The sequence below is a fragment of the Amphiura filiformis genome, chromosome 1, assembly GCF_039555335.1.
Source record: "Amphiura filiformis chromosome 1, Afil_fr2py, whole genome shotgun sequence".
Classification (NCBI taxonomy): Eukaryota; Metazoa; Echinodermata; class Ophiuroidea; order Amphilepidida; family Amphiuridae; genus Amphiura; species Amphiura filiformis.
The window spans coordinates 38,878,039-38,904,259 of record NC_092628.1 but is presented as its reverse complement, the minus strand read 5'-3'; the positions used below and the strand labels follow the sequence as shown (position 1 = coordinate 38,904,259).

General features: G+C 35.9%; 1 protein-coding gene across 1 annotated transcript in view; it reads right to left on the bottom strand.

Moving 5' to 3' along the window:
• Positions 1-26,221, bottom strand: part of LOC140146799 (uncharacterized) — a 95,707-nt gene that overhangs the window by 18,354 nt on the left and 51,132 nt on the right. The window contains exons 84-95 of the mRNA XM_072168683.1: positions 17,707-17,820; positions 16,801-16,923; positions 14,509-14,628; positions 10,434-10,550; positions 9,097-9,204; positions 8,276-8,392; positions 7,007-7,123; positions 5,865-5,981; positions 5,425-5,541; positions 2,260-2,376; positions 1,669-1,782; positions 712-825 (exon numbers count right to left, since the gene is read on the bottom strand). Of these exons, the coding sequence (XP_072024784.1) occupies positions 712-825; positions 1,669-1,782; positions 2,260-2,376; positions 5,425-5,541; positions 5,865-5,981; positions 7,007-7,123; positions 8,276-8,392; positions 9,097-9,204; positions 10,434-10,550; positions 14,509-14,628; positions 16,801-16,923; positions 17,707-17,820 (1,395 nt within the window). The remainder of the gene's footprint in view (positions 1-711; positions 826-1,668; positions 1,783-2,259; positions 2,377-5,424; positions 5,542-5,864; positions 5,982-7,006; positions 7,124-8,275; positions 8,393-9,096; positions 9,205-10,433; positions 10,551-14,508; positions 14,629-16,800; positions 16,924-17,706; positions 17,821-26,221) is intronic.

Below are 26,221 nucleotides of genomic sequence, written 5' to 3'. Positions count from 1 at the left end.
TGCGGTGCTCCATAAACAATACAGAATTTCTACAAATACTGTAATCACTGTCAATAACAATGACCGCTCACACATGGATACCGTGAAATTGGCGATTGATGTATGAAAATACAGATACTGTATGGTACTTTTACAGCATTTATCGAGCAGTTCAATTGACAAAAATGGTGGAGGCGTTTATTAGAGGAGACACGCTTGTTAGAGAATATACGGTAGCTTCACTATTCTCAAAGCTTGGGAAATTGAAATCAAATTATCAAACATGAGACAAAATCAAATTCACATTATTTTACTGATGGAACCCATCCAGATAAGAAATTTAGCAAACTATGGTTATAAATTTGAACTTCTATCAGTCATTGAAAACAACTAGTGATCAGATGAAAGATCATAATAACAGCATCACTGAAGTCATGCGATGTAACAGTTGACATGGGGTACCGTAACACACTTTTAACATCTGGTAACTCAAAAACTTTGGAATCCTCAGCATATTCGGATTAAACGCTATCACAGTATTTACTCTTCTACAATATTCTGTTTCCTCTAGATTGAATTACTAATAGGTTTGAGCACTGGTAACTAAATGCTGAATTCTCTTAAAATGGGCTGTGTCTTTCAAACAATGAGCCCAGCAGCTTTATTCATCTTGACCTTTGGCCTACAAGTCATGAATTCACAAGGTCAAAGTTGAGCACACAATGACCCTACCTCTTCCACAGTCGTAGCCAGTATACCCTTCTACACATATGCAGACATATTGATCGTAGTAATTCTGGCAGGTTCCTCCGTTCATACAAGGCATGCCTAGACAAGCATCTTTCGCTGAAAATTTATTAATAAATTGTTATATTGACAACGTTAAAATTTACAATAACATGCAGAATCAATTGTAAAGTGCCCCTAGATATAGGTACCACATAGTCCACACTGAAAGTTTCAAAAATTCATATGGATCTTTCCTTTAGACGTTTGACTAGCTTTCTTCATTCATCTTTATTCCCCTGAAGCATACTGTTTACTAATAAGCAGTAAACGGACTACATATTATGTTCTATGCTCCATCATTCATTTCTTTTGTAACGATTATCAGATATGCCTAACCGATTGATAAAATATTCTGTTTTCTTGAGCATGAATTATTTAAAATTTGACCATTGATGGTAAAGAATACCACACTCAAACATCACCATCTGCTTTTAAAGCTCCTCGTGCTGTCCATAAGCTTCAACATAAAAAGCCAAGTTTTGAGGTAATTTCTCAAAATATCAAGAGCTATCTCAAGAACCACTGAACCAATACTAGGCTTGTTTGTACTCATTTTTATGCATTTTTTATACTGATTCCACATATGGTCATGAAAATGTACAATTATGATATTTTTTGAATTTTTACAGAAAATTTGGAACTTGTCGTCTGCAGTCAATGCATGGGGTTCAAATTTATCTACAATGGATCTTGAAATAGTTTAAATTTTAGTTTAATTTAAATGCTAATAGATTTTCTTTCCAAAAATATGCATTTAACTAGCTATTGCATATCCAAATGCAAGACACTTGTTTTAGACGAGTTCCATTTTGTTTGTCAAAATTACATGCTGTACAAGCCTAATATTGAATTCTGCTTTAACAAATGTTCAACTAGTTCTACATGTTGTGAATGAATTACCGATATCACAGTTTGTTCCTGTCCATTCTATCATACAACTACATCTGTATGTGAACTGTTCATTGATACACATGCCATTATTAAGACAAGGACTTGAACCACAGGGGTCGCTAGCTGTGAGGAAAGAACAAAATTAGGGTCATGTTAAGAACTGCAACAAAATACAGGTAAGTTAATTATTATATTGGGTAGTGGTGTGTAGACAGATTATATCTTTCTTTCACTTCTATTTTAACCTGTAATGAAAAGCACAATATAAACTCTTATATGCAATAAATTGTATTAAGAAGTTATCTTTTGCAAATTGATCAAAACACTATGTTGATGATGGCAATTTCTCCTCCTTCTCATTTGTCAGCAGCGGATATTTAACTAGCTGGTAGAGTAAATAAACTGGTTCATACATGTGACCTAGTTTAAGATCCACTAATCCTGGTTAAGACATGCTATTCCTGGTTACATGCTTGTCCGTCTCCTCCAATAGAAGCTGACATTTAACTTTGCAACCTTAGCTATTTACTTATACCCTGGTTAATCACATACTAACCCAGGTTATAGTTTTACTTATACCCTAGTTAATCACATACTAACCCAGGTTACAGTTTTGTCCTTCCCATCCGTTAGTGCATTTGCATTCATAGCCACCGTCTGTGTTAATGCATTGGGCATCATTTTGGCATGGGTTACTAAGCGTGCACTCATCAACATCTATAGTCGCCAGGCAATTAATAGTAAGCATGCAAGTAAGTAGCATATGGTTAATAAGCATATTGTGACTATTCCATCTAAATTCAACACTACCCATGTGGAAGATTTTGGAAATATCTTCCACAGGGGGAGTATGAATTTCAAATGGAATGAACATATTAACCAACTCTGATTGAAACTCTCCCTCCTTCTGTGGAAGATCACAGTTGAATCTTTCTCAGAGGATGTATGAAATTCAAACGGAGCTGTCTAAATGTGTTCATTCCATTTTAAATTCAAACTCCCCTGTGGAAGATAGTTCCAAAATCCTCCATGTGAGGAGTATGGATTTCAAATGGAATGGCCCATTGCAATTGGCTTGTTGCAAATGTTAGTGGGCCAGTGGCTCTTGTAAATTTAAAATTTTATCAGATAAATTATCTCATCTTATGTCTTCAACATTCAACAACATTATATTCAGCTTTTGATGAACACATTATTTATACATTTTTAGAAGGAAATGTAATAAATGTTTGTTTTGCTTGTTCCTAACATCATGTTGGTATACCTGGCTAAAATAATTTATAGTAAAATGATATAATAAAATAACATTGGCTTTTGGAAGTAATGCAATTTGCTTTATAGTAAACAAACAGAACAGGTTAAATTACCATGTTATTGGTACATAGCCCAAACCCAAAATAATCTATCTATTGATCATGGTCTTCTCATATAACATTTTTCTCCTATTTGCCACACAAAAAGCTCCATTTTTCCATCAAAGATAAATTGATCAAACTTAACTGTTGAAAATCACTATGAATATATGAGGATTATTGTATGTGACATGACCAGCCCAAATGGCTTGTGCATGGGCTTCAGGGGGACTATGGAAGTGAATCTGTGTAGGGTAACAATGCGGATCATGCGTGTTGGGGAAAGGGTTATCTACATTTCCAATTACATGTGACATGACCAGCCCACATGGCTTGAGTTGTGCATGGCCTTCAAGGCACTAGGGAAGTGAATCTGTGTAAATCATTGGATCTGCGGATCATGCGGGTTGGGGTAAGGGTTAACTACATTTCCCATCACCTTGTGCACAATTAGGCCCAGTCCAGCTAGCCATACAGCGGCATGTGTAGCTACCGTCGCCAGCCAGTGAGCACCTGCCTCCATTCAGACAAGGGCCGGAACTGCATGCATCTACTACAAAAACAAGTGAAGTACGGTAAAACAATAACAACAGGGTAAACGATTAGGGTAAGGGTCAAAACGATAAACAAAGGTAGAGTGCAATCTAATTGTTAAGCAATATGCAAAACGTAACCTTGGAACTGCAGGGTGGGAAACAAACTGCTTGCTACTTTGGACCCAATGTCAGCCATTTTGAACCACAGGAAATCAGACGATGTCAGAAGATGGAAAGAACTAGAGAAACTGTGAGAAACTTTTTATCAAGAAGGTGCAACTACATGCAAAGGAATACTCTATGAGGAAAATCAAAAGACTGAAGCAGAAAGAGTGATCAGAAGTCTGATGACAAACCCAGAAAAAAGATATGTTCACTTGAGATACAATTTTTTTTAAATTGTAGACTGGAAGCAGATGACAAAAGGAAAGCAGTGAAGGCGTAGCTGGAAGCAGAAATATAAGAAAAGCCAAGACTGGTTGATTCCAAGACGGCTACAATATTTGTGAAAATATGGAGAGAAAACAGAGTTACTATGAATATACAAAGATGAAGAAGATGTACAGGAATAGTAACCATAGTAACAAATCAGAGACTTGGAAATAGCAATAGGTTAACTACAGAAGATATCAGCTATAAAATGAAAGCAGACAAGAAGCTGAAATGACAGCATAGAATGCCCAAGAGGACTGATACTGGTTTCAAAATTTGCAGTTTGAAATGTGCTCCAATGCTTGTCTCACTTTGTCAGGATACAGGTGCATGATTAACATTGGGATATTCCAGTTGAAATACATACAACCCCTATGGAAGACATGACTTTAATCTTCCATACAGGGAGTGTGAATTTCAAATGGGGTTACCTGACTGAGTGACTCAATTTGAAATCTGCACTCCCTGTGTGGGAGATTAAGGTTGTGTCTTCCATAAGGATTGTGTGGATTTCAACTATAATAGCCCATTATGTGGTCTGGTAGGTTGGTACTTGGATGTCATGGAGCATAGTATTATAGGCATTTTCAAAATCCTTCAGAGTCATTTACTGTGTACGGAGCATGGTATTGTGTACATGATCATACAACATGTGGATACTGATTGAACATTTATCATGGCAACATTGACGTTGTACACTGTGCACCGTCCTGTTCAAAAGTACATCCTGTAAGGGTTATGCAATCATGAGATAAGTGGAATGTGGATGATCGCCGAAGGATTATGCAAATTCCTTTAGCAGCAATAACTAAAAGCGGCAAGCTCTACAAATGCATGCTAGCAAATTTGGTGTATGCATATATTTTAGTTAACATTGCGGCTCAAAACTTCCCATCAAGGAAGGAATTTAGCAGTGATGTGCTCCATATGGTAAACAAATTATACCTGTTGAGGTGAACATGGTTATTAAACATAACTAACTAAAATCACTTGTCAGAGAAGAACTTTGAAAGTCAATGTTATCAAACTGATGAAATGGAAAAGTATGCTTAAAATTGAGGAGTCTTTGTCCATGAAAGAAACCTATTTTAGTTTCCAGCCTTTGAAAGGTTTTACCCTTCATATGGCTGTATTTCCTGACTAACAGCTTCTCAAATGGGTGTTTTTCCTGATTTTAAAGGCTTCTCTGCTTCAAATGTGCTTTTTCTTCAAATGGGTGTTTTCCTGATATTAAAAGGTTCTCTCCTTCAAATGGGTGTTCTTTCTAACTTTAAAAGGTTCTCTCCTTCTCATGAACAATGGTTGGTAGGTGGGAACAATGGTTGGTGGGTGTGAAGACATCACATTTCATGTCCTATCTATTGACTATGTGTGGGTATTGGGTATTACAACATCAATGTGAATTTCGAATCTGTGCATCCCATCACCATTTGTTCTCTACTTACTTGTATCTTCACAGGTCGGACCTTGCCATGGAGGAGTGCAGAAACAAGTGTACGTATTAGCGTTGGCATCGCCTTGGCAACGACCTCCATTTTGACATGGATTACTTATACATGGGTCTGTGAATGTTAAAGCACAACATAAATATTATTATTATGTAACATCCTTGAAATATCAATTCCATTTTGGTTGAATGATAACCATTGTCATAAAAATCATTACCATTTATAATAAGTCAAAAAAAGTGTACCATGGAAAAAGTAGAAATGATTGCTCACTTGTGCCTCATCATGAAGCTCATGTGACCAAGTGGTTATAAGGTGCAAGTCTTGTAAGCCTCAGAGGTCCTGGTTCAATTCCCAGGCCATATCATTTTTCCTCTTTCCTCCTTCACAATATGATATGATGTCAAACCTATTGAAACCATATGTAAACAGCTTACCTATATTCTGACAGTTGACACCACCAAAACCAGGCGGACATGTACAGAAGTATCCAGGTAAACCGTTGAGTGTACATGTACCCATATTCTGACATGGGTTAGAGTCACATGGATTGACTGCAGACAAAAAGATAATATACAATAAATTATACACAGTGTAAAATGATACATTGAATCATTATAGTAGCTAATGAGATGGGTAGCTTATCGGAAAGGGGGGCACAAAAAATTGGCAACCTTAGAGGGGGCAAGGATTTTTTGGCACGTTAAGTCAAAAGAGGGAGGCAAGCGATTTGGGGCACCTTTGTGATAATACTTTCTACAACGGCTCAGAAAAACAGTAGGAAAATATTAAAATATACAAAATTTCCTGCTTGCTGTGCGCAAATAAGACAAGACAATAATTTAGGTAAAAGTTTGGGTTCCCAATAATCTGGCATGTGTCAAGGGTGAAATGGGGGTAAGCAATTTTGGCATCCCCTTAACACTATCCATCATATAGAGGTTATGCATATCACATATCATACCCTAAATATGGCAGACTACTCAAATGCATTCACAAAAGCATGATTGCAATCTACCGCAACAGTTCTTCTCACACAAATAGGTTTATGACAACATTTGATTGGATGGACTGCACTGCGTCATGATTACGGTGAAGGACATCGGTTCAAATCTTTTGTTTGAAGCCAGTCGATAAAAGCATGCAGGGCCTCTATATCTAATTGAATGAAGTTTGGTGTTTAATTTACACCACTTAAAGTAAAGGTTTTCATCTAAGGTGATGGTAAATGTACAATACAGTGCTCAAGCTCATAAAAACACACAATGCCAATTTCCACTTGTCCTAACATGTTTGTTTGTTTGTTTGTTTTATTTCTTCTTTAACCTGGGACACTCAATTAGTTGAAAACACAATTAATCATCTGTTCTTCCTTGAGGCACATGTATATTTGATAGTGTAGAGGGAACTGATGTATAATTTAGGCTGTCAATAAGATCCTCCTGTAACATTTTGACGTCTTATAATCTGATTTGTGAGGAATTAGTCTTAATATCATATCACAATTAAAGAAAGTTTGAAAATAAATTTGCTGATAACAGGAGGCATACTCCGCAGGTGAGCTTCCATTACTACCTACCAAACTCTTCACAGTTGAGACCGCCGAAATTCGGCGGACATGTACAGAAGTAGCCGGGTCCACCGTTGACTGTACATGTACCCATATTCTGACATGGATTAGAGTCACAAGGATTCACTGGATAGATATAGATGGTGGGTTAAGTGGCATGCAATAGATTAGACATGTGCACATATACAATATAGTAGTGGTTCAGTGTACAAACTTTAACCCGTTATGTGAGATATGTGAGAAAAACTTGTTATAGTTTTAATAATTAACACAATTAGTAGAGTTAAGATACAGTAACCAGACCATCTGAGAGGCACACAGAGAAGATTTGCAATGTAACATTTTATAGCAGCAAACATTAGGTCAAGTAAAAAAATAAAAGAACAGTCTTTGTAAATGTTTAATTTTTAGATATTCAGTTTATTTTTTGCTGAATTATAATAGGAAAATTATAAAAAAACTTGGATAAATATGGATCTGAATTTTGGTATTTAATTAATCAACAAAACCAGGGATATATTTCCAATTGTTCATGATTCCAAAAATGCAGTACCCATGATATATCCCTTTTTCTCTCATTTATGCTCACCCAGCACCCTGATTAGCCTTTAAGATACATGTATAAACAAGATATTTCCAACCAGAAAAACAGTTGACAAACTTTTACCCATCAAAATTTAATTTATATTTCCCAACCAGTTGACTTGCCAGAAACATTCTTATCACATATAGAGAATACCTCAAGAGCCTTTTATAGCAAAATGAGTAAGATAATCACAGGGGCTTATAATTTCCCATTATAAGAGTACAAGTTACCAGCAATGGTTAGTATTTATGGTATCACTTTCCATTTATATTGATTAACATTAATCCCACATGAAGCAGTAATTTTGGAAGCAGCAAAATATTTGTGAAAGCTGTTGAGGCAAGCAAATGTCCAGCTTTCAAAAAATGTTGAAATTTGTCAACCAATATAAAATTGCAATCTTATGTCCCGCTCCATAATCTCTTGAATTAAGTCATACACAATAGTTGCACTCCAAAATTTACCAGCTGTGATGCAACATTCAAAGCAGCGTGCAAAATTGCACCACTTTTTTCTGCTGCATTGCCCTTACAAACTGCAGTGAATCATATAATGTAAGTCATGGAATGCAATTTGGCAACCAAGTTAGAAAATCATTCCAAGGCCTGGCTCCCACCAATAACCAATTACACACCAATAACTTGAATGCCGCATAAATATGAGTGACTTTGCTGTTCTTTGAATACTCTTACCCGGTATGTCACAGTTTGGTCCTGTGTATTCTATTGTACATCTACAGATATAGTTATCTCCATTAATCAAGCAGGTGCCTCCATTAAGGCAAGGACTAGACATGCAGGGTTCGGGTTCTAAACAGGTCACATACATACACATACAAAGGGTTACAAACATGTTACCATGGTCTGAACATCAATATCAATGACTCAAAGACTTCATTAATGGCTAATCTACTAGAACTCGGGCAAAAAATAAATAGGTTTGTCTCTCCAACCAGCATACTAGGTCTTATTGACAGCTCAAAGTAAAGAATGTAGGCCAAAAATATTTTGCTTCACATTCACTGTTTCATGAACAAAATTATGAATAAGTCTGAATCAAATATTGCCATTTGTAATGTTTTCAAGAGTCAGATATTGGTGTCTTTGAAACACAGCTTCATCAACACATACAAATACATTATTTATCGAAAAAATTAATAAGAAGTAGTTTACACAGTGAAAACGACATCAAAGAGAAATGTTATTAATTACAAAGTGAAAGAATCAAAAGGATTGTTTAATTGCATCAAACTGCATGGTTAAAAACTCTTCAGACTAAGAACAAATTTTTTAATATTTGTCATAAATTTGTTTAATCATCCCAAAATACCCTTATATCTAAAGAAGTAAAACAGTAAATTATCCCCTAAAATAAGTTGAAGTATTAAATTATATCCATATAATTGAAAACTCATTAATGGGTGCGCATCAGCACAGCACAGTGATAAAACTGGTGCACCACAAGGGTGTCCTTTAGGTGCATATCTGTTTAGCATAAGCCTAAAGTAACTTACCAGGTGTTTCACAATTGATTCCAGTATAACCGTCTGGGCAGAAACACCTGTAACCACTGCTTACAATGAAACAGGTGCCTCCATTCTGACATGGAGCAGACTCACAGACTGGAAATAAAAGATGGAATGAACAGACAGGTGGAAACATACAGAGGTGGTGAAGATGATAATGGGATCATGCTCTTGATTCAAAAATTGAATGGACATGGAGGATAAATATCTGGAGCTGGATTTCAAAAGATCTACACATCGTTGTAAGCGTCTCACATCACAGTAAGTCACTGATCAATGAAGGGTTTTAGCAGCTTACAAGCTTTTATTTTTAGTCCAAACCATGGGTCTGCATTCTCAAAGGTAACTTAGGAGCAAATCAGCAACATCAGAGGAGGTGCTGTAATTCATTCTGTCATTACCCATTGAAACTACAGTGTTTCCATTAGGTTTGTACTTAAATGATATCACCATTTCTTAAAAGTGCAGCATTAAGTTACACCATTACTCTCTTGGAGCAAGAATGCAAAGCTGAGGACCTTGCAGAGAACAATGATATTGCTAACAGTTGTGTTGGCTGAAACACAATATATCTAGCATGTTTGGACATGATAAAAAGAAGATTACTTAATTCCAGACTCATCATATCTTCAATCAAGGAAAAGAAATGTCCAATCAATTTAAGAATGCATGCAGTTACAATGTCAAAATGAAGAACTACGTGCATAACAGAAATTAAGACTGAGATCATGCTTTTAAAACATAAATTTCATTATTTGGGTGACATTAAAGTAATGAATTTGAAAATTGTGCGTGGTTGTTGTATAAATAAACAAAACAAAGTGACTTTTGATGAATTCTGTGAATCGCTTTTATAATAAAAACTTTGTAGCTATTCTTCCATTGTTTAATTAATGATGACATGGTGATACACAGAACCATATAAATTGGTTAGATGTAGGTGAAATGTTTAAACACAAAGATTTCAACTACAAAATGTGTGGCACAAATTGAAAGAATGAGCTGGATAAACAATAAAAGCATGACCTATGAAAATGAACATTTTGGGATATATCAGGATTGAAAAGAGGATAAAAACCAAGACTGAAAACAGATTAAAATGGGAAAGTGGGTAATAAGGAAATTGAACAGATCTCTTCACATTAAAACAAAAGATCTTCATATAGATGACAAACATTAATCAGGATACAAGACAAACATTAATCTTTGACAGGATGCAACTCTGACGAGGTCAAAGGTTGAAATTGATTTGCTCAATTTAAAATCTGCTGAGCATCCTCACTGAGTGTATCCCTTCAAGGGAGACTCTTGAGGTCTGACCTTACCTTCCATTTCACAGGTTGTACCAGTGTATCCTTCAGGACAGGTGCATATGTAGCCATCTCCTCGTCTACTGCAGGTACCTCCATTTATGCAAGGTGCGTTAGAACATGGATCAATTTCTGTAAAATGATCACAATAAATACTATAACTACCACAGGTATGGTAAGAAGGATGGTCCAGTCAGATGTATTGTCAAAGTATCAATATTCATTAATACCATATCCGAAAGGATACACAACTTTATCTGACTAGTGAAATGAGCAGATGACAAATGATTTGAATGAATATCACTGCAAGCAAGTTCATAAGCAAGATATTTTACTACAGGTAAATTAAGTAATTATTGGCCAAGATCGACCACTATAAACACTAGTGGCTCCGCAACAAACACACACGCACATAGCGCGGTACAGAAGAAAGCATGCACATGCCTTACATTGCGTACACTCTTAGTAGGCTACATGTTCCCGCTTGGCCAAGAAATACTTAATTTACCTGTTGTATACAAATTTCTTGCATCTGAACTGTCAAAATATCCCTTGTGAATGAAACTATTGGATCTATGTGAATTTTATAAGGATATGAAAGAATGATGTTTGGCTCTGAGCACAGCTTGCATAATTTGATACTATTTGCTGTTTAGACAAATGGAGTAAACAAAGATCATATATTTATGCTAACAGAGTCAGCATGAATAGTTTGCCAATCAATCATGCTCAAAAACTAAAAGTAAAACCAAAAATTATGTGTGAAAATCTGATCCAACCATGCCAAATAAGACCATTGTTGTAATCTTTATATCCCTAGCATACTTGGTTGCAAAAAAAATTAAATTTTACAATGCCAATTTTTGAATGTATTTGAAAATATTTCTTGTTTGTATCTCAATTTGCTGCCTTTAGCCTGCATGGATGTAAATCACATATTTGTGTTAAAAACCAAGAAATATAATATATCAACATAATATATCAACAATACACGCTGGTGAATTCAGCCCACATGTTAGTACCTATGATTACTGATAAGAAATGTGATGGGTTCTGTCAGACAAATGTTAAACTGGCAACCGTGTTGTCAATCCTAGTTCAAACTTTGTCAAGACAGAAATACAGTAAGAATTTCATTTGAGTGAATACACCAGTACATGGTCGTATTTGATAGAACAAAATGGGCCATTCCATTTAAAATCAACACTACGCCTGTAGGGGTACAGGGGGTACAGGGGGAGTATGAATTTCAAATAGAATGAACACATTAGGTGGATCCATTTGAATTTCATACACCCTCTGAGACAGATTCAACCTGAATCTTCCACAGAGGGAGAGTGAGTTTCAAATAGAGTTGGTTAATGTGCTAATTCCATTTGAAATTCATACTCCCCCTGTGGAAGATATTTCCATAATCTTCAACAGAGGTAGTGTGGATTTTAAATGGAATAGCCCAATGTAAGTGGGGGCCATATACTGATTAAACCAATTAAAAGGTATTCTTGGAAATACCAATTAATCTGGAGTGAGTTGGATTTTTTGCATCACACAGTGTACGCAGGCGTTCTTCATGCTGTTCATTCAAATTCAAAATTTTACTGTTGGAGTAAACATGTTGACAGCTACCACATGCCAAATGTCATGTGCCTATTTGGACTTGTGCCTATTTGGACTTGTGTACTTGAAAACCTGTTGAAACAATTCTATTATGTGTTGCTATCATAAAGGACTACACATGCATACACACAAATGATAGAACAATGAGAAACTATTACAAACATCTAATTCAACAAGAATAATCAAGATCTGCAATATAATATGGTTAGGAAATTGGTCATACAGTGCTATTAGACGGCATTGTGTCTTTCTAGATCTAATGTATGGTGCGAGCACACAGCATTTGTTCTTTCTACACCTAATGTATGACGTATGAAGTTTTATCAACTAGTGGGTCAACTTCACACTAAGATGCTAATATTAGTTATGAATTAGTGAGTGCAAAACTAAGCTAAATTTGGATGTCATATTTTCAAACTCTAATTATGTATTCATGAGGTTCTGTCAACATGATTAGATAACTATTCTAGCTGTTACTATCTATACCATAATTAATGATGGGGTGGAATATGCAGTAAACAGCTACTCTCAGAGATAAACATTTTAGGACATTTCAACTTATATGCACATGTCTTATAGTTATTATAGTTCACAGACACCACTTCCTTCAACCAATAGCATGATTGTATCATTTTCACCAAGTTGATGGCACGTACATTAGATTATAATGTCCTAAGATCTTTAAAATCTTAAGATCAGAGCTAAGCAACATGCCTGGTGTTTCACAGAAGGTTCCAGTAAATCCATCCAGACAGACACAGACAAATGTGTCAGCATTGCTAGTGCATGTAGCATTATTAGCACATGGGACAAAATCACAGGGATCAACAGCAACTTGTGATTCACAGAACGTGCCTGTGAATCCATCACGACACAAGCAGGTATAGGTGTCTGCATTGCTGGTACATCTGGCATTGTTACGGCACAGGTTATTAGCACAGGGATCAAAAGTACGTGTTTCACAGTAAGGACCAGTAAATCCATCAGGACACAGGCATACGTAAGTGTTAGCATTACTGGTGCAAGTAGCATTGTTAAGACACATATTATTAGCACAGGGATCGACATCATCTGGTGTTTCACAGTATGTGCCGGTAAATCCGTTGGGACACAAGCAGATATATGTGTCGGCATTACTGGTACAAGTAGCATTGTTAAGACACAGGTTATTAGCACATGGATCTACAGCATCTGGTGTTTCACAGTATGTGCCGCTAAATCCGTTAGGACACAAGCAGATATAGGTGCTGGCATTACTGGTACAAGTAGCATTGTTAAGGCACAGATTATTAGCACAGGGGTCAACAGCATCTGGAGTTTCACAGTATGTTCCGGTAAATCCATTGGGACAAACGCAGACATAAGTATCAGCATTACTGGTGCAAGTAGCATTGTTAAGACACAGGTTATTAACACAGGGGTTGCTAGCTTCTAGTATTTCACAGGTTGTTCCAGTAAATCCATCAAGACACAAGCAAACATGGCCACTGCCATTATTAACACAAGTGCCATTATTTAAGCAAGGGTTAAGAGCACAGGGATTGACAACTACTGCAAAGCAAACAATGCAAATACAATACAAGATTAGTGACAAGACACAAGAATACACCAGGCACAAAAAGAAACTCGTCAGTTATATTCATCCTTGCTGTTCAAAAACTTGATAATTTTGGATTATTCTGAAATATACATTTTGTTAATTGGACTTTGCTTTCTCATTTGACACCCTGTTTGTGTAAAACAAACAAGAATTGACCCAGATATGTTCCTTCAAAGCCTCAAACCCCAAAATCAAAAGTTGCATTTTCAACGATTTTCAATGGGAACGCATCGTTGTATTGCACACAAGTACCACAAGCCAATCAATAAAGCACACAGTGTAACAGGCACAATTGAATCGTTAAAATTGCAACTTTTCATTTTGGGGTTTGAAAGTTTGGAGGTGCATATCTTGGTCAATTCTTGCTCAATGTTCACGAACAGGGTGTCAAATGATAAAGAAAAGTCCAATTAACAAAATGTATATTTCAGAATAATCCAAAATTATCAAGTTATTGAACAACAAGGATGAATATAACTGACGAGTTTCTTTTTGTGCCTGGTGTATGTTAAGATTAGGATTAAATAAGCTGTAAGATTTAAGTTACATTTAATTCAAATGCCCCTTTAAGGATATAGTTCTGTGCCAAATGCTATAAAAATCCCAAACTAAATTAGTTTCAATATTTTAAAGACATGGTCACACCCAGATTCACCCCCATTCACCTAACGATACACACAAACCCCCACACATACACACATTTTGATATTTTTGATCGTTACAACAGCTCAACTTGGCCTACGAGCCATAGCATTGTCAGAATAAACTCTATACTTGCAAACACATGTTACAAACAAACTCCCAACAATTATGATTTAAGTTTATCTATACCAATACCCAAATCTATACATGTAGGTATCAATGAATACATGCCTGGTAGGTCACAGTTGGTTCCCATAAAGCCAGGAGTACAGGTGCAGGTATATTCAGTAGCAATACTGGAGCAGGTTGCATTGTTTAAACATGGGTTCATATTGCATGGGTCCTCCACCACTGTTGGGATTCAATCAAAAGCACAGACACCACACACCATTGCAAGGTTAGCGAAGGGTTGTTTAACAGATTAAGAGGAAAGATTTTAAAGCATTATTATTTTGCAACAATGCAGGCAAATGCAACATTTTAATAAAACATCCATAATAAGTATTATATATTCTATTTCAGTATATTATTTATTCAATAAGTTTCAAAGAAAGATCATTTGAAATAAAATGTATTTGATATTATCTCTTGTGATGTCTTGTCTAATAGGAAATATTGCAGAGTAATAATTTGTTTTTATTGTAAATCAGTTATGTAACAGCATTTCTGATTGGTTGATAATGCTCATTTCAATTGCCAATTATGACTAGGCTTTAATCTATTTATGGTCAAACTTGCATTTGCAGACGATTTTATTAATACCCTCCTTGATTGGTTCAAAATTGGACACAATATTTATTTCGACAGGTAGTTCTCATGGGGTTACGTGTGACTGGCAATCCATGGAGTGGGGTTCTACTGGCCTTTTGGCCTTCCTTTCACTTCCTCCATTTAATTCTTTGGTCGTTCTCATTTTTGTATACTCAGTGATTTGGAAATAAATTTGATTTCACAATTGCAACAAAGATGTCTGCTATGCCATGCCTAATAAATACTAAAAATAAACAAAAACAGTTTGTTTAATAACATGCCTGTTATTTCACAGTTGTCCCCTGTAAACCCATCAGCACAACTACAAACATACTCGTCACCGGTACTTATACAAGTAGCGTTGTTTAAGCAAGGAGAAGGATCGCAGGGGTTAGCAACAACTAAAACATAAATACAGACAGAACAAAGGTTAAAACAAAAATAACATAACATAAGCATAGCGGAGATAAAATGTAAACACATATTGCAAAGACGCTTTGAATTTTGTGTTATTTATACACATATATTTATAAATAAAAGCATGTTAGTTACCATTAGGTTACCTATCATCGCATAAAAATACCTAACTGAAACTAATCTGACAGTGGGACTTTCCAGTAATAACAAAAAGGTCAGCTAAAAGTTCATTAATTGTTTTTGTTTTGAGTTGTTAAAAGGGAATTTCGTGATCCACAGCATCATCCCCCCACTTTTCTCAAAAAAGTTGAGTTTTTTATATCACTGGAAACCTCTGGCTACATAATGTTCATGTACAAAATATTTCTTGCAGATTAATTCATTTAGCAAAGATAACGTGAAATTTGAATTTCATTCTGGTATACCAGAACGAAATTACAACACATTGTCTATGGAGTAGTGTAATACACATAATCATGCATAACTTGCAAACGCAAAATCGGAATCAACTGAAATTTTGGGAATAAGCTTTTTTCGTGGATATCTACTGGAATATGTCATAAAAAGAGGATGCCAGGATCACAAAATACTCCTTTAAATATTCCATCATACTTTGCATAGATTCATAGAAAAACCAGTAGTACCTGCAACCAGTTTAATCCCAATATACCTATTGTAACATGCATAGAGGTATATCCCGTATTATGTTTATCTTGGTACTTGTTTCAGTTTGCACACTTTGGTCAACCAACCATTATTTTCATCAGGGTTTGCAAGCGGGTAAGATGGTAGTATGAGGGCTGCTATAACCCTGAGAATGGTACCCGGCTGGGCTAAGCATAATTCATGGAAGAAAATGGATATATAAATAAATGGAGATATAAATAAATAAACCATTATTTTCATCAGGGGTTGCAAGCGGGTAAGATGGTAGTATGAGGGCTGGTATAACCCTGAGAATGGTACCCGGCTGGGCTAAGCATAATTCATGGAAGGAAATGGATATATAAATAAATGGATATATAAATAAATAAACCATTATTTTCATCAGGGGTTGCAAGCGGGTAAGATAGTAGTATGAGGGCTGCTAGAACCCTGAGAATAGTACCCGGCTGGGCTAAGCATAATTCATGGAAGGAAATGGATATATAAATAAATGGATATATAAATAAATAAACCATTATTTTCATCAGGGGTTGCAAGCGGGTAAGATGGTAGTATGAGGGCTGTTATAACCTTGAGAATGGTACCCGGCTGGGCTAAGCATAATTCATGGAAGGGAATGGATATATAAATAAATGGATTTATGTATGAGTGAGTGGTAGCAGCTGGTAGTAAACTAAAGAACCACTATACCAGTTTCGCAGTTTGGTCCTATATAGCCAGCTGGACACAGACAGATATAGCCTCCAAAGGCTGCAGTAGACTCAAAACATGTACCACCATTAAGACATGGTACACTATCACATTCTAATATCTCTGAAATAGGATTAGATAGTTAGATAGAAAAGACATTCAACAGTGCAAAAGAAAACATGTAATAAAATACACCTCACAAGCCGTGAGATTGCTCCTATGAACAGGGATGTGAGAGGCCTCAGACAAAAAAAAAGAGGAAAATGACTAAAATAGCTGAAAAACAGCGTAAAATCAGGGTAAAAGCGCCAAATATGGACTGAATATAAATGAAAATGCACAAATTTTGGCAACAAAATAGCTGACATCAGCTAAAAGCTGAACTCTCACACCCCTGTATGAAATAGTTTTCATGCAAAAAATGTATTTCAACAACTAAAATTAATTTGGTCTAGATTCTAAAATGTCTACAATAAACATGTCCCTCATATTCCTATAGAAATGACATTGCTACTACCATCTAACCCATGTTTCTTCATTATTATGTTTTGGTGAATCCAAGTGTGTGAAAATATTGGATCCAACACATAATAATGATAAAATGGATGCATTCCGCCCAATATTTATTGGTCTCGCTATGAGTTTTAAAATATTGGACGAGTATTGGACTCGACTACGTCTCGTCCAATATTTTAAAACTCATAACTTGACCAATAAATACTGGCTCAATCCAATTTTATAACAATAACAAGTAGCTACATTTAACATCTTTTTCGAACCAAAAATCAAAACTTGTTTCAACTTTAAACACCCGTTCCTTTTTTTGTCAATTATTCAGCTTTCCGAGGTAAAAAAAATCTAGCTAATATAGACCAGTTCCATTCTTGATTCCTGCAGAAATCTTACCTGTCTCACAGTTGGGTCCTGTAAAACCAGCTGGGCATACGCATACATAGGAGGCGATACCATCCACGCATACGCCACCATTCTGGCAGGGTGCTGAATTACACTCATCAATATCTGAAAAAACAGTCAAGTAGCAGTAGTACATGTTAATATAAGATTGGCATAACATGTAAAGCTGCTGGTGGGAAAATTTGTTGGTTAATTAGAAATTGTGAAATTTTCACACAGTTGTGTTTGAAGTCACAGGTGTAGAGAGTACACTCTTCTATTATCTATTATATGACTGTATTCCTAACAGTTCATCACAAAAACTTCAAATGTACAGAACTGATATAGTCAATCTCATCTCAAGTTGAGAGTAACACCATGTTGGATTTCGCAATTGCAGATTTGAATCAGGTGTGCTACATATACCGTAATCATGTGGGAGTGTATAAACACAAATAGAAATGCGATTTGTTAATACGCTGGTGACACAACCGTAAAAATGCATTGATTTGAATCAGCCACTGCAAAATCCAACATGGCGTTACTTTCAACTTGAGACAAGACACACAATATCCATACTGACCTCACCACTTATATTACTACTATCTTACTATCATCACTGAGCAGATGATGAGAAATATAAGAAAATCAGGCAGGAAATTGGAGCAAAATGATTCAAAATACAAAGTTCAAAAGCCCATGGACAGACCATGCACAAATCATGGTCAGAGAATGTTGGATGTGGTTGGGAGTGAATATGAAAATAGGTAGATGGGAGAAATCATGGTCAGAGATGGCACAAATCATGGTCAGAGAATGTTGGATGTGGTTGGGAGTGAATTTAAAAATAGGTAGATGGGAGAAATCATGGTCAGAGATGGCACAAATCATGGTCAGAGAATGTTGGATGTGGTTGGGAGTGAATTTGAAAATAGGTAGATGGGAGAAAACAACCAGGCAGCCAAAGATTCCTAATGAGATTTTTTTGCGAGAGAAAGGGTACAGACAGAGCCTAGAGGTAGTCGCCGTATCATTGGGCTATTCCAGATGAAATCCATACATTCCCTATGGAAGACATGACTTTAATCCCACACAGGGGGTGTAGATTTCAAATGGAATGACCCATTCAGGTAACCCCATTTGAAACTTTGTATCATGTTTTCCACATGGGGGATGTGGATTTCAACTGGAATAGCCTGTTGTCTTCCCTTGTGCAAGATGTAGGCAGTCATTGCATACACCCCTATGGAAGACATGACCTTAATGTCCCATACAGGGGGTGTAGATTTCAAATGGAATCACCCATTCAGGTAACCCCATTTGAAATTCAAACTCCCTTTGTGTCATATTTTCCACTTGGGGGATATGAATTTCAACCAGAATAGCCTATTGTCTCCCCTTGTGCAAGATGTAAGCAGTCAGTGCAAACATAACTTTCACTAGTCTTGCCAGGCTAGTGAAGTCATCCATCTGTGAGTGATAACTTACTGGTTTCACACCTATCACCTTGCCATCCATCAGGACACACACATAGGTATGCATCACCTCCATTAAGATTGAAACATGTACCGCCATTATAACATGGATCACTAACACATGGCATAGAAACTAAAAAAGGCAAAGCACAGCAAATACACAACATGACAGGGTTATTACATGCATGCGGGTTATTAATATGTTAGACACAACATTCTGTTAGCATTAACTAATTTAGAAACTGTTTTTCAGAAGGTAAAATGTAGCTCTACATACATGTTATAAATAGCATAAAAGGAATGCAAATTTTCACCGATATTTGTCTAATGTGCTTCAAATTTCATATTATTAGTTCTAACAGCATGCATTTTAGACTTAAATAGGCCTATATATAATAACAAAGAAACAAAGCTAGGGTAATACATGCAAAAGAAAAGGCTACAATGCAAAGCAGTTGCGCATAAATTTGAACCATAGTTTTATCACGTTTACACTAAGATTGCAATTGGTTGTGCTTTCCAGTCTATAATACTGGTGAACACACACAAGTCTTTCAGTCTTTAAGTATGATCAAACACGAATGAGTTGATACTGCCCTTCATCTCAGTTGATGACATTAGTCATTCCTGACACAGAACTTTCACTTATTGTATGTATGTGAGGAGTCTTAACACTAACTGATGATATCTAATATTTGATTTTGTTAATTAGAAACTTACAATTTGCAGTTTCTTTAAAAGAAGTCAAAAGTATAACAAAGTTTTACACTCTCACAAAAAAATGCTTTTTAAAATGAACCTCACTATAAATTGATCCTTTTACCATTGTTTCGCCCAGCATTACATGACAACCATGGTCTTCTGTTGAGCTGTTTAAACAGCATGAACGAGAAATAGTCCCGGTACCCCAGGTCAACATAAAAAGTGGTAACCATGTGTGTTCTAAATTTCAGCGGAAAAGGGTATTTTGTTGACTGAAATCGCGGACCATGAAATCGCGAAAAAAAGGGGGGTATTCTGAGCATTGTCTCCATGAAATTAAAAAAAAAAAAGGGGTATTTCACAGGTTCGTTCGATTGATGTCTTCAGCCCGAGTCTTCAGCCTCCATCCTCTGGCATTTCACTGTTTTTACTAAACAACATGAAACCACTTCTATGCACACACATAATATGATGCTAGATCTGGCATGTGGCAACTCTTAATTGACCTGAGTGAGCTTGGAAAACCAAGCTTCAGTTGTAGACTGCAGCTTCATAATCTGGTAAATCTGCCTGAGATAATGGTGTGTTAATAACTCAGGTTAATAATGTTCCTGGATCATTACATGTTTGGGATTTTAAAACAGTTTTGTGGACAGTACTTTCCCTGAATTTATTATAGAAGATATTTTAATATTTTATGTACATAATATGAACATGCATGATGTTCCTAGATAATGTAGAAGCTGTACATGCACGATGATCTCCCAGAGGTGTCTGAACTGGGATAACCTGGATGGGAACCTGGACTGATACCACAAAATTGTACATTTGAATTTCTACTATCTGTTTCTGTATGTGTTTAAGATATATCTGATCTGAGTATCCAACCCATAGTGTTGTGCAGCCTGAGGTCTTGTGTCAAAACTTGGGTACCACAATACTTTAAAGGAACCTCTGTACACAAAACTTCGAGGGATTGTTCCTCTTTGGTTCATTTTCAATTAAAATCAGTATACAGGCATTGTAATTACCCCAGTTAATAACACAGGATCATCTGGGAGTACAACAGACACAAAGTAATGTTCATACTTGCACATTTTGTACTTAATATATTAAAATATTTGGAGTCATTGAAAAGGGGTGTCTGGAAATCTTCTCATTGAAAACCTTGAAAAAGGGGGTATTTTTACCCTGATTTTGTCAGTGATTTGGCAAAAAAGGGGGTAAAATCAATGAAAAATCAGTGAAAAGGGGGTTTTGAAAAAGGAAGAACACACATGGTTACCACTTTTTATGTTGACCTGGGGTACCGGGAAATAGTAGTATGGAGATAATGAAGGACAAATACCATCATAAATCTGACAATTTATCTGGAAATCAAATAAATTGTTGAATGCAACAAGATCAGAGGTGCTTTTTCATTCCTGCACCGGGCTATTCCAGTTGAAATCCATAAACCTCCTATGGAAAATACGACCTTAATCTTCCACAAAGGTAGTGTAAATTTTAAATGGGGTTACTGAATGGGCGACTCCATTTGAAATCAACACCCCCTGTGTGGAAGATTCAAGTCATGTCTTCCATAGGGGGTGTATGGATTTCAACTGGAACATCACATTGATGTGATGAATTAGACCATTACCTGCTTGACAAGTGGGGCCTTCAAAACCACTAGGACAAGTACAAGTGTAAGAAGTTCCATCAGCAGAACATGTACCCTCATTCAGACATGGATTACTAGCACATGGATTGATAACTACAATAGAGAAACATAGCAACAGTATAACAAACAAATTATAGCAAACAAACACAGTAAGGTAATCTCAAACATGTGGCTTATGATTGGATCTATAAAATGCTTTTAGCAATTTTATCAATAGAAGTAAGAGCTATGAGAAATGAAAACAATATATTATTTTTTTAGTACATGTATGTTGGATTTGTTTTTGTTCCATTCATAAGTGCCAAAACAGTTTTAAGCCATTTTCATGAGAAAATCTGCTAAAATCTTCGAACGAAAGAGTTGATTTTACAAAAACAATTTCACACTCAATTACATTTTCAATCAAGAGCCACATGCTTAAATCAATTTATTAATGCATATTTCACATTTATGCATTAAGTTGTTATTTAAAAAAGCAAAGTTCACTATTTCAACAAAATAGAGTGATCAGTGACAGTGTACAATGACATAGGATGAAAGTTCAAAGTTGTGAATTCAAAGCTAGTTAGTATTGATGAACTTAATCATGTTTAATTTCACAGTCACATTTATTCAGGGTATGACTTGATCCAAACTGCCACAACTTCAAAAGGACTTGCTATGCATCTAACAGGTCTAATTCCTGTCAAAATGTCATCATTAGAAATGCCTGGCAGGTTGTAAGACAATGCAGCAAGCAACAAAAATGTCAAGCAAATAGATACTTTTTAGGTGAGCCAGTGGATAACTTTAGTTGTTAAGAATGGTGCCTGACTTCATCAGGACACATATCCTAGATTAAAGACAGGATTCAGCACTTTTGATGCATGGCAGGTCTTTGTGAAGCAGCCCTTATATTTAAAAAAAATCCAAGTTAGATCCAATACAAATTACATGGTTGTTGGTTGGAATAAAAAAAGGTCAAGCATGACCATTGATGTCTTCCTGGCATAGTGAGAGATAGGACAAAACGAGGGCCATCATTAAAATAAATTTTGGATTTATAAAGCGCTTTTCTCCAGATCTTACTCAAAGCGCTCTAATTTCACTGGTGAATCATCACAATCAGATCGCATCAACTAGGCCAGTTGCTGCGAACGGCGCACACCTATCCGCATTTAGATTGTAACATCCACCAATTATCTGAGCAGCTCCCCAAATTCCATTGGGTAAAGGAAGTTTTTGATAACCAAACAACTAATCACCGATTTTTGCGATACAGGAGGAAACCGGAGATCCTGGAGAAAACCTGCAAGAGCGAGCATGGAATCGGGATAAACCAAGTGTACATGAGTCCTTGGGCGCGCCGGGCTTGAACCCAGGACCTCAGTGGTGCAAGGCGAGGGAACTACTGCTGCGCCAACTCGCTCCCCCATTATTATTCATTTTAAATAAGTCTTCTGCTCAGATCTCATAATACCAAGATCTGACTTTGACTCTTTGCTGTTAGATATTTTTGTCCTCTTTTCAGTAGATAAAAATAGACCAGCACAAGTCAACACATTTTCAAGAAGGTTCATGTTGACAAAACCATGGTTCACAAGGTTCTTATTGACATGCGAATAGAGTTATGATGAAGGAGGATTCCCCCCAGTATGAGGAGTATGTTTCTGTTCATTGTAGTGGATAGTGTCCTCATTAATCAACTTTCACAAATTGGTGGTTTTTTTACATCACCATTACTCCAATGATTTGGTCATCCATGATGGTCAAAATGGTCAGGTCAGGGGAATTTAATTCATTATTTTGTCAATATGAACCTTATAATTTACAAGTTCCCCTAAAAATGCATACTATCAAGGCAAATCAAATCAAAAGAGCCATCTGTGATAACTTAAATCAAAACACTCTACAATGCTCTTTTTAATTCAATTATAGGTATTTTAGCATAGCTTACACCTGCAAGGTACAAGATACAAATGTATGGTTACATAAGAACAATATACATGGAGCTAAAATACCACAACCTGTGCACAATTTGCAGTAAATATTCCACTGAACGTCCCATCACCAGAGCAGAGGTAGAACAAAGTAAAATATTGTTCAGTATAGTCAATGGTAACTTATCAAGTTATCATAACCGTAAAAATGCAACTGTGATAAAACAGTTCATTTCATTGACTCGTTGTGTCTTGTGAGTGTTTTCCCTTACCTCCCCTCTAAAAACGGACTGCACAGGACTGACATTGTATGTCCCTGTTTATGATTATTCACCATGGGTTAATCACCCAGTACTTGACTAAAGTTCTGTCACAAAGCCCAGGATTGGTTGTATTATCAACCATTATATTACGATCATCGGAACTGACTGTGAGGTGTTTGTTCTATGTTTACATCAACCCCATTCTTTGAATAGAGTGCAATTGAGGATATATTTCTATTGCTTTGTCCTTCCAGGATTTGCACCATAGACCTCATGCACCTGAGGCAGAAATTACTCACAGTACCACATTTTGTCATCTCGTAATTACATAGCCCATGTAAAAACCTAGAGTGCTGGTTTTCATGCAAGTCATAACCAAAAGAAAAACAATCCAGAACTAAATCCATGCTATAAAGACCATTTTCATTACCAGTATCACAATTGTTCCCTATGAATCCCTCGGCACAAACACAATTGAATCCTGTATCAGACCCATCCTCGATACAAGTCCCGCCATTTATGCAATTATTAACAGCACAGTTTGTAGGTGTTGTAGTAACTAGGGAATAAAGTGTGAATGGCAAATGTCATGTTATTATTTTTAATAGTAGAATTAAAATAACAGAATTAAAAAAAAATTAATTTATTCTTATTTAATTTATTCTTGGCTAAATGGAGTTTTTTTAAATGGAAATCTTGAACACAAAAATCAAATTGATAGATTTGAACAAATGCTTTAGATGAACAGAAGCAACATTTGTCCTGGTTTGTTTGTATTAGTGTTATACTCTAAAATTATTTCAAATTAGGATATTGTTAACTTTCAATTGGTTGCTACAGAGCTTAAATCTATGTATTTTAAAGAAGAAGTAAATCTTAAATCTTAAATCTTAAATGTGTGTGTAATTATGTAAAAACATTCAGAAACTGATTGAACCTACATTACTCTAATGTTAAAATGAAATTTGATGGGATTTAGAGCATTTTAGTCGTAAAATGATAGAGTAAATATAATTATTTCATTAAAATCCTTTCATATGAATGTTTTTTAAAGTTAATGTTGAAATGTTCTCAAGATGTCTGGAAGATATACAGAGGTGTAAAATGGCCATGACTTTCAGCTGTAGTTGATTGAAGGAAGAATATCAGAAACAGCTTGTTTATTTGCTAATTATGAATTCAAGATTGTGACAAATTTGAAAGAATTGTGCATTTGTGCATAGTGATTTGCCTGAAATACCTGATATGTATATGAGACATGGAATTGTGTTTAAATATTTTGCAGGGTCATAAAAAATGTGATAGTTTTAGGATTTGAAATTGTGAGATAATGGTAAGTATTGGTGCAGTTGTGCGTGGGATTGTTTTTCCTACCCTCTTCACATGTCTGTCCAGTATAACCCGGCTACAGACACAAAGAAACCCAAATGAGAATGCCGACTCAAAGCAGGTTCCTCCATTGGCACACGGCTGGCTATCACATGCTACAACGGCTTTGTGTTATAATCAAACAGTTAGGTTATGTGTATGGATTTCTAATGGAATAGTCCATTGGTTATTACAAGAGAATATTATGCCCATCTATTTAAAGAGAAAGCCCCACCAGAGCAGTTCTTCTGGGGTGAACCAAACCTACCTGGTTATCAAATTAATCAGTGACAAGGTTATCACTGAATGACAGGTGTTAATTGATGCAATAACATTAAAACATCAATTAGTACCTGTCAGATTCAGAGGTAACCTTTTCACTGATTAATTTGATAACCAGGCAGATTTGGTTCACCCCAGAAGAACAAGCTTTGGCGCAAAAACATAGAAATGTGTGTGCATACAGTGCTTCATGTTTTGAATAAATTACACATCATTCCATCAAGCTGATTATTAATACCGTAATTATTCACATCAAGCACTGCAAGCCGCAAGCTCACAAAAACATTATTGATAATAAATCAATATTACCTGATGAGGTTTCATACAGATTATCATTTTGTTTTTCATTTCATAAATAAAAGCATTATAATTGCTTTTGCACTAAGTAATAATGAAACACATAAAATCTCAAAGTGTGTGGCACATGACTGATAGTTTTTACCACTATGACATTTCATAATAAATCTCATTTTCCATTTAATGTTGACACAAAATAAACAAAAAGTAGTTGTGGTAAAAAAGTGCACCAGATTATGTCCTCTTTATGTAGGTAATCAAATTTGTAGGAAATACAACATTAGTGCATAATATCACTTAAAAGGGCATTTCGTGATCCACAGACTCATCCCCCCACTTTTCTCAAAAAAAGTTGAGATTTTTATATCACTGGAAACCTCTGGCTACATAATGTTTATATACAAAAAAGTCTTGCAGATGAATTCGTTTAGCAAAGATATCATGAAATACCAGAACGAATTTACAACAAAGGCCTATGGAGCAGTGTAATACACATAATCACCCCTAACTCGCAAACGCAAAATCGGAATCAACTGAAATTTTAGGAATAAGCTTTTT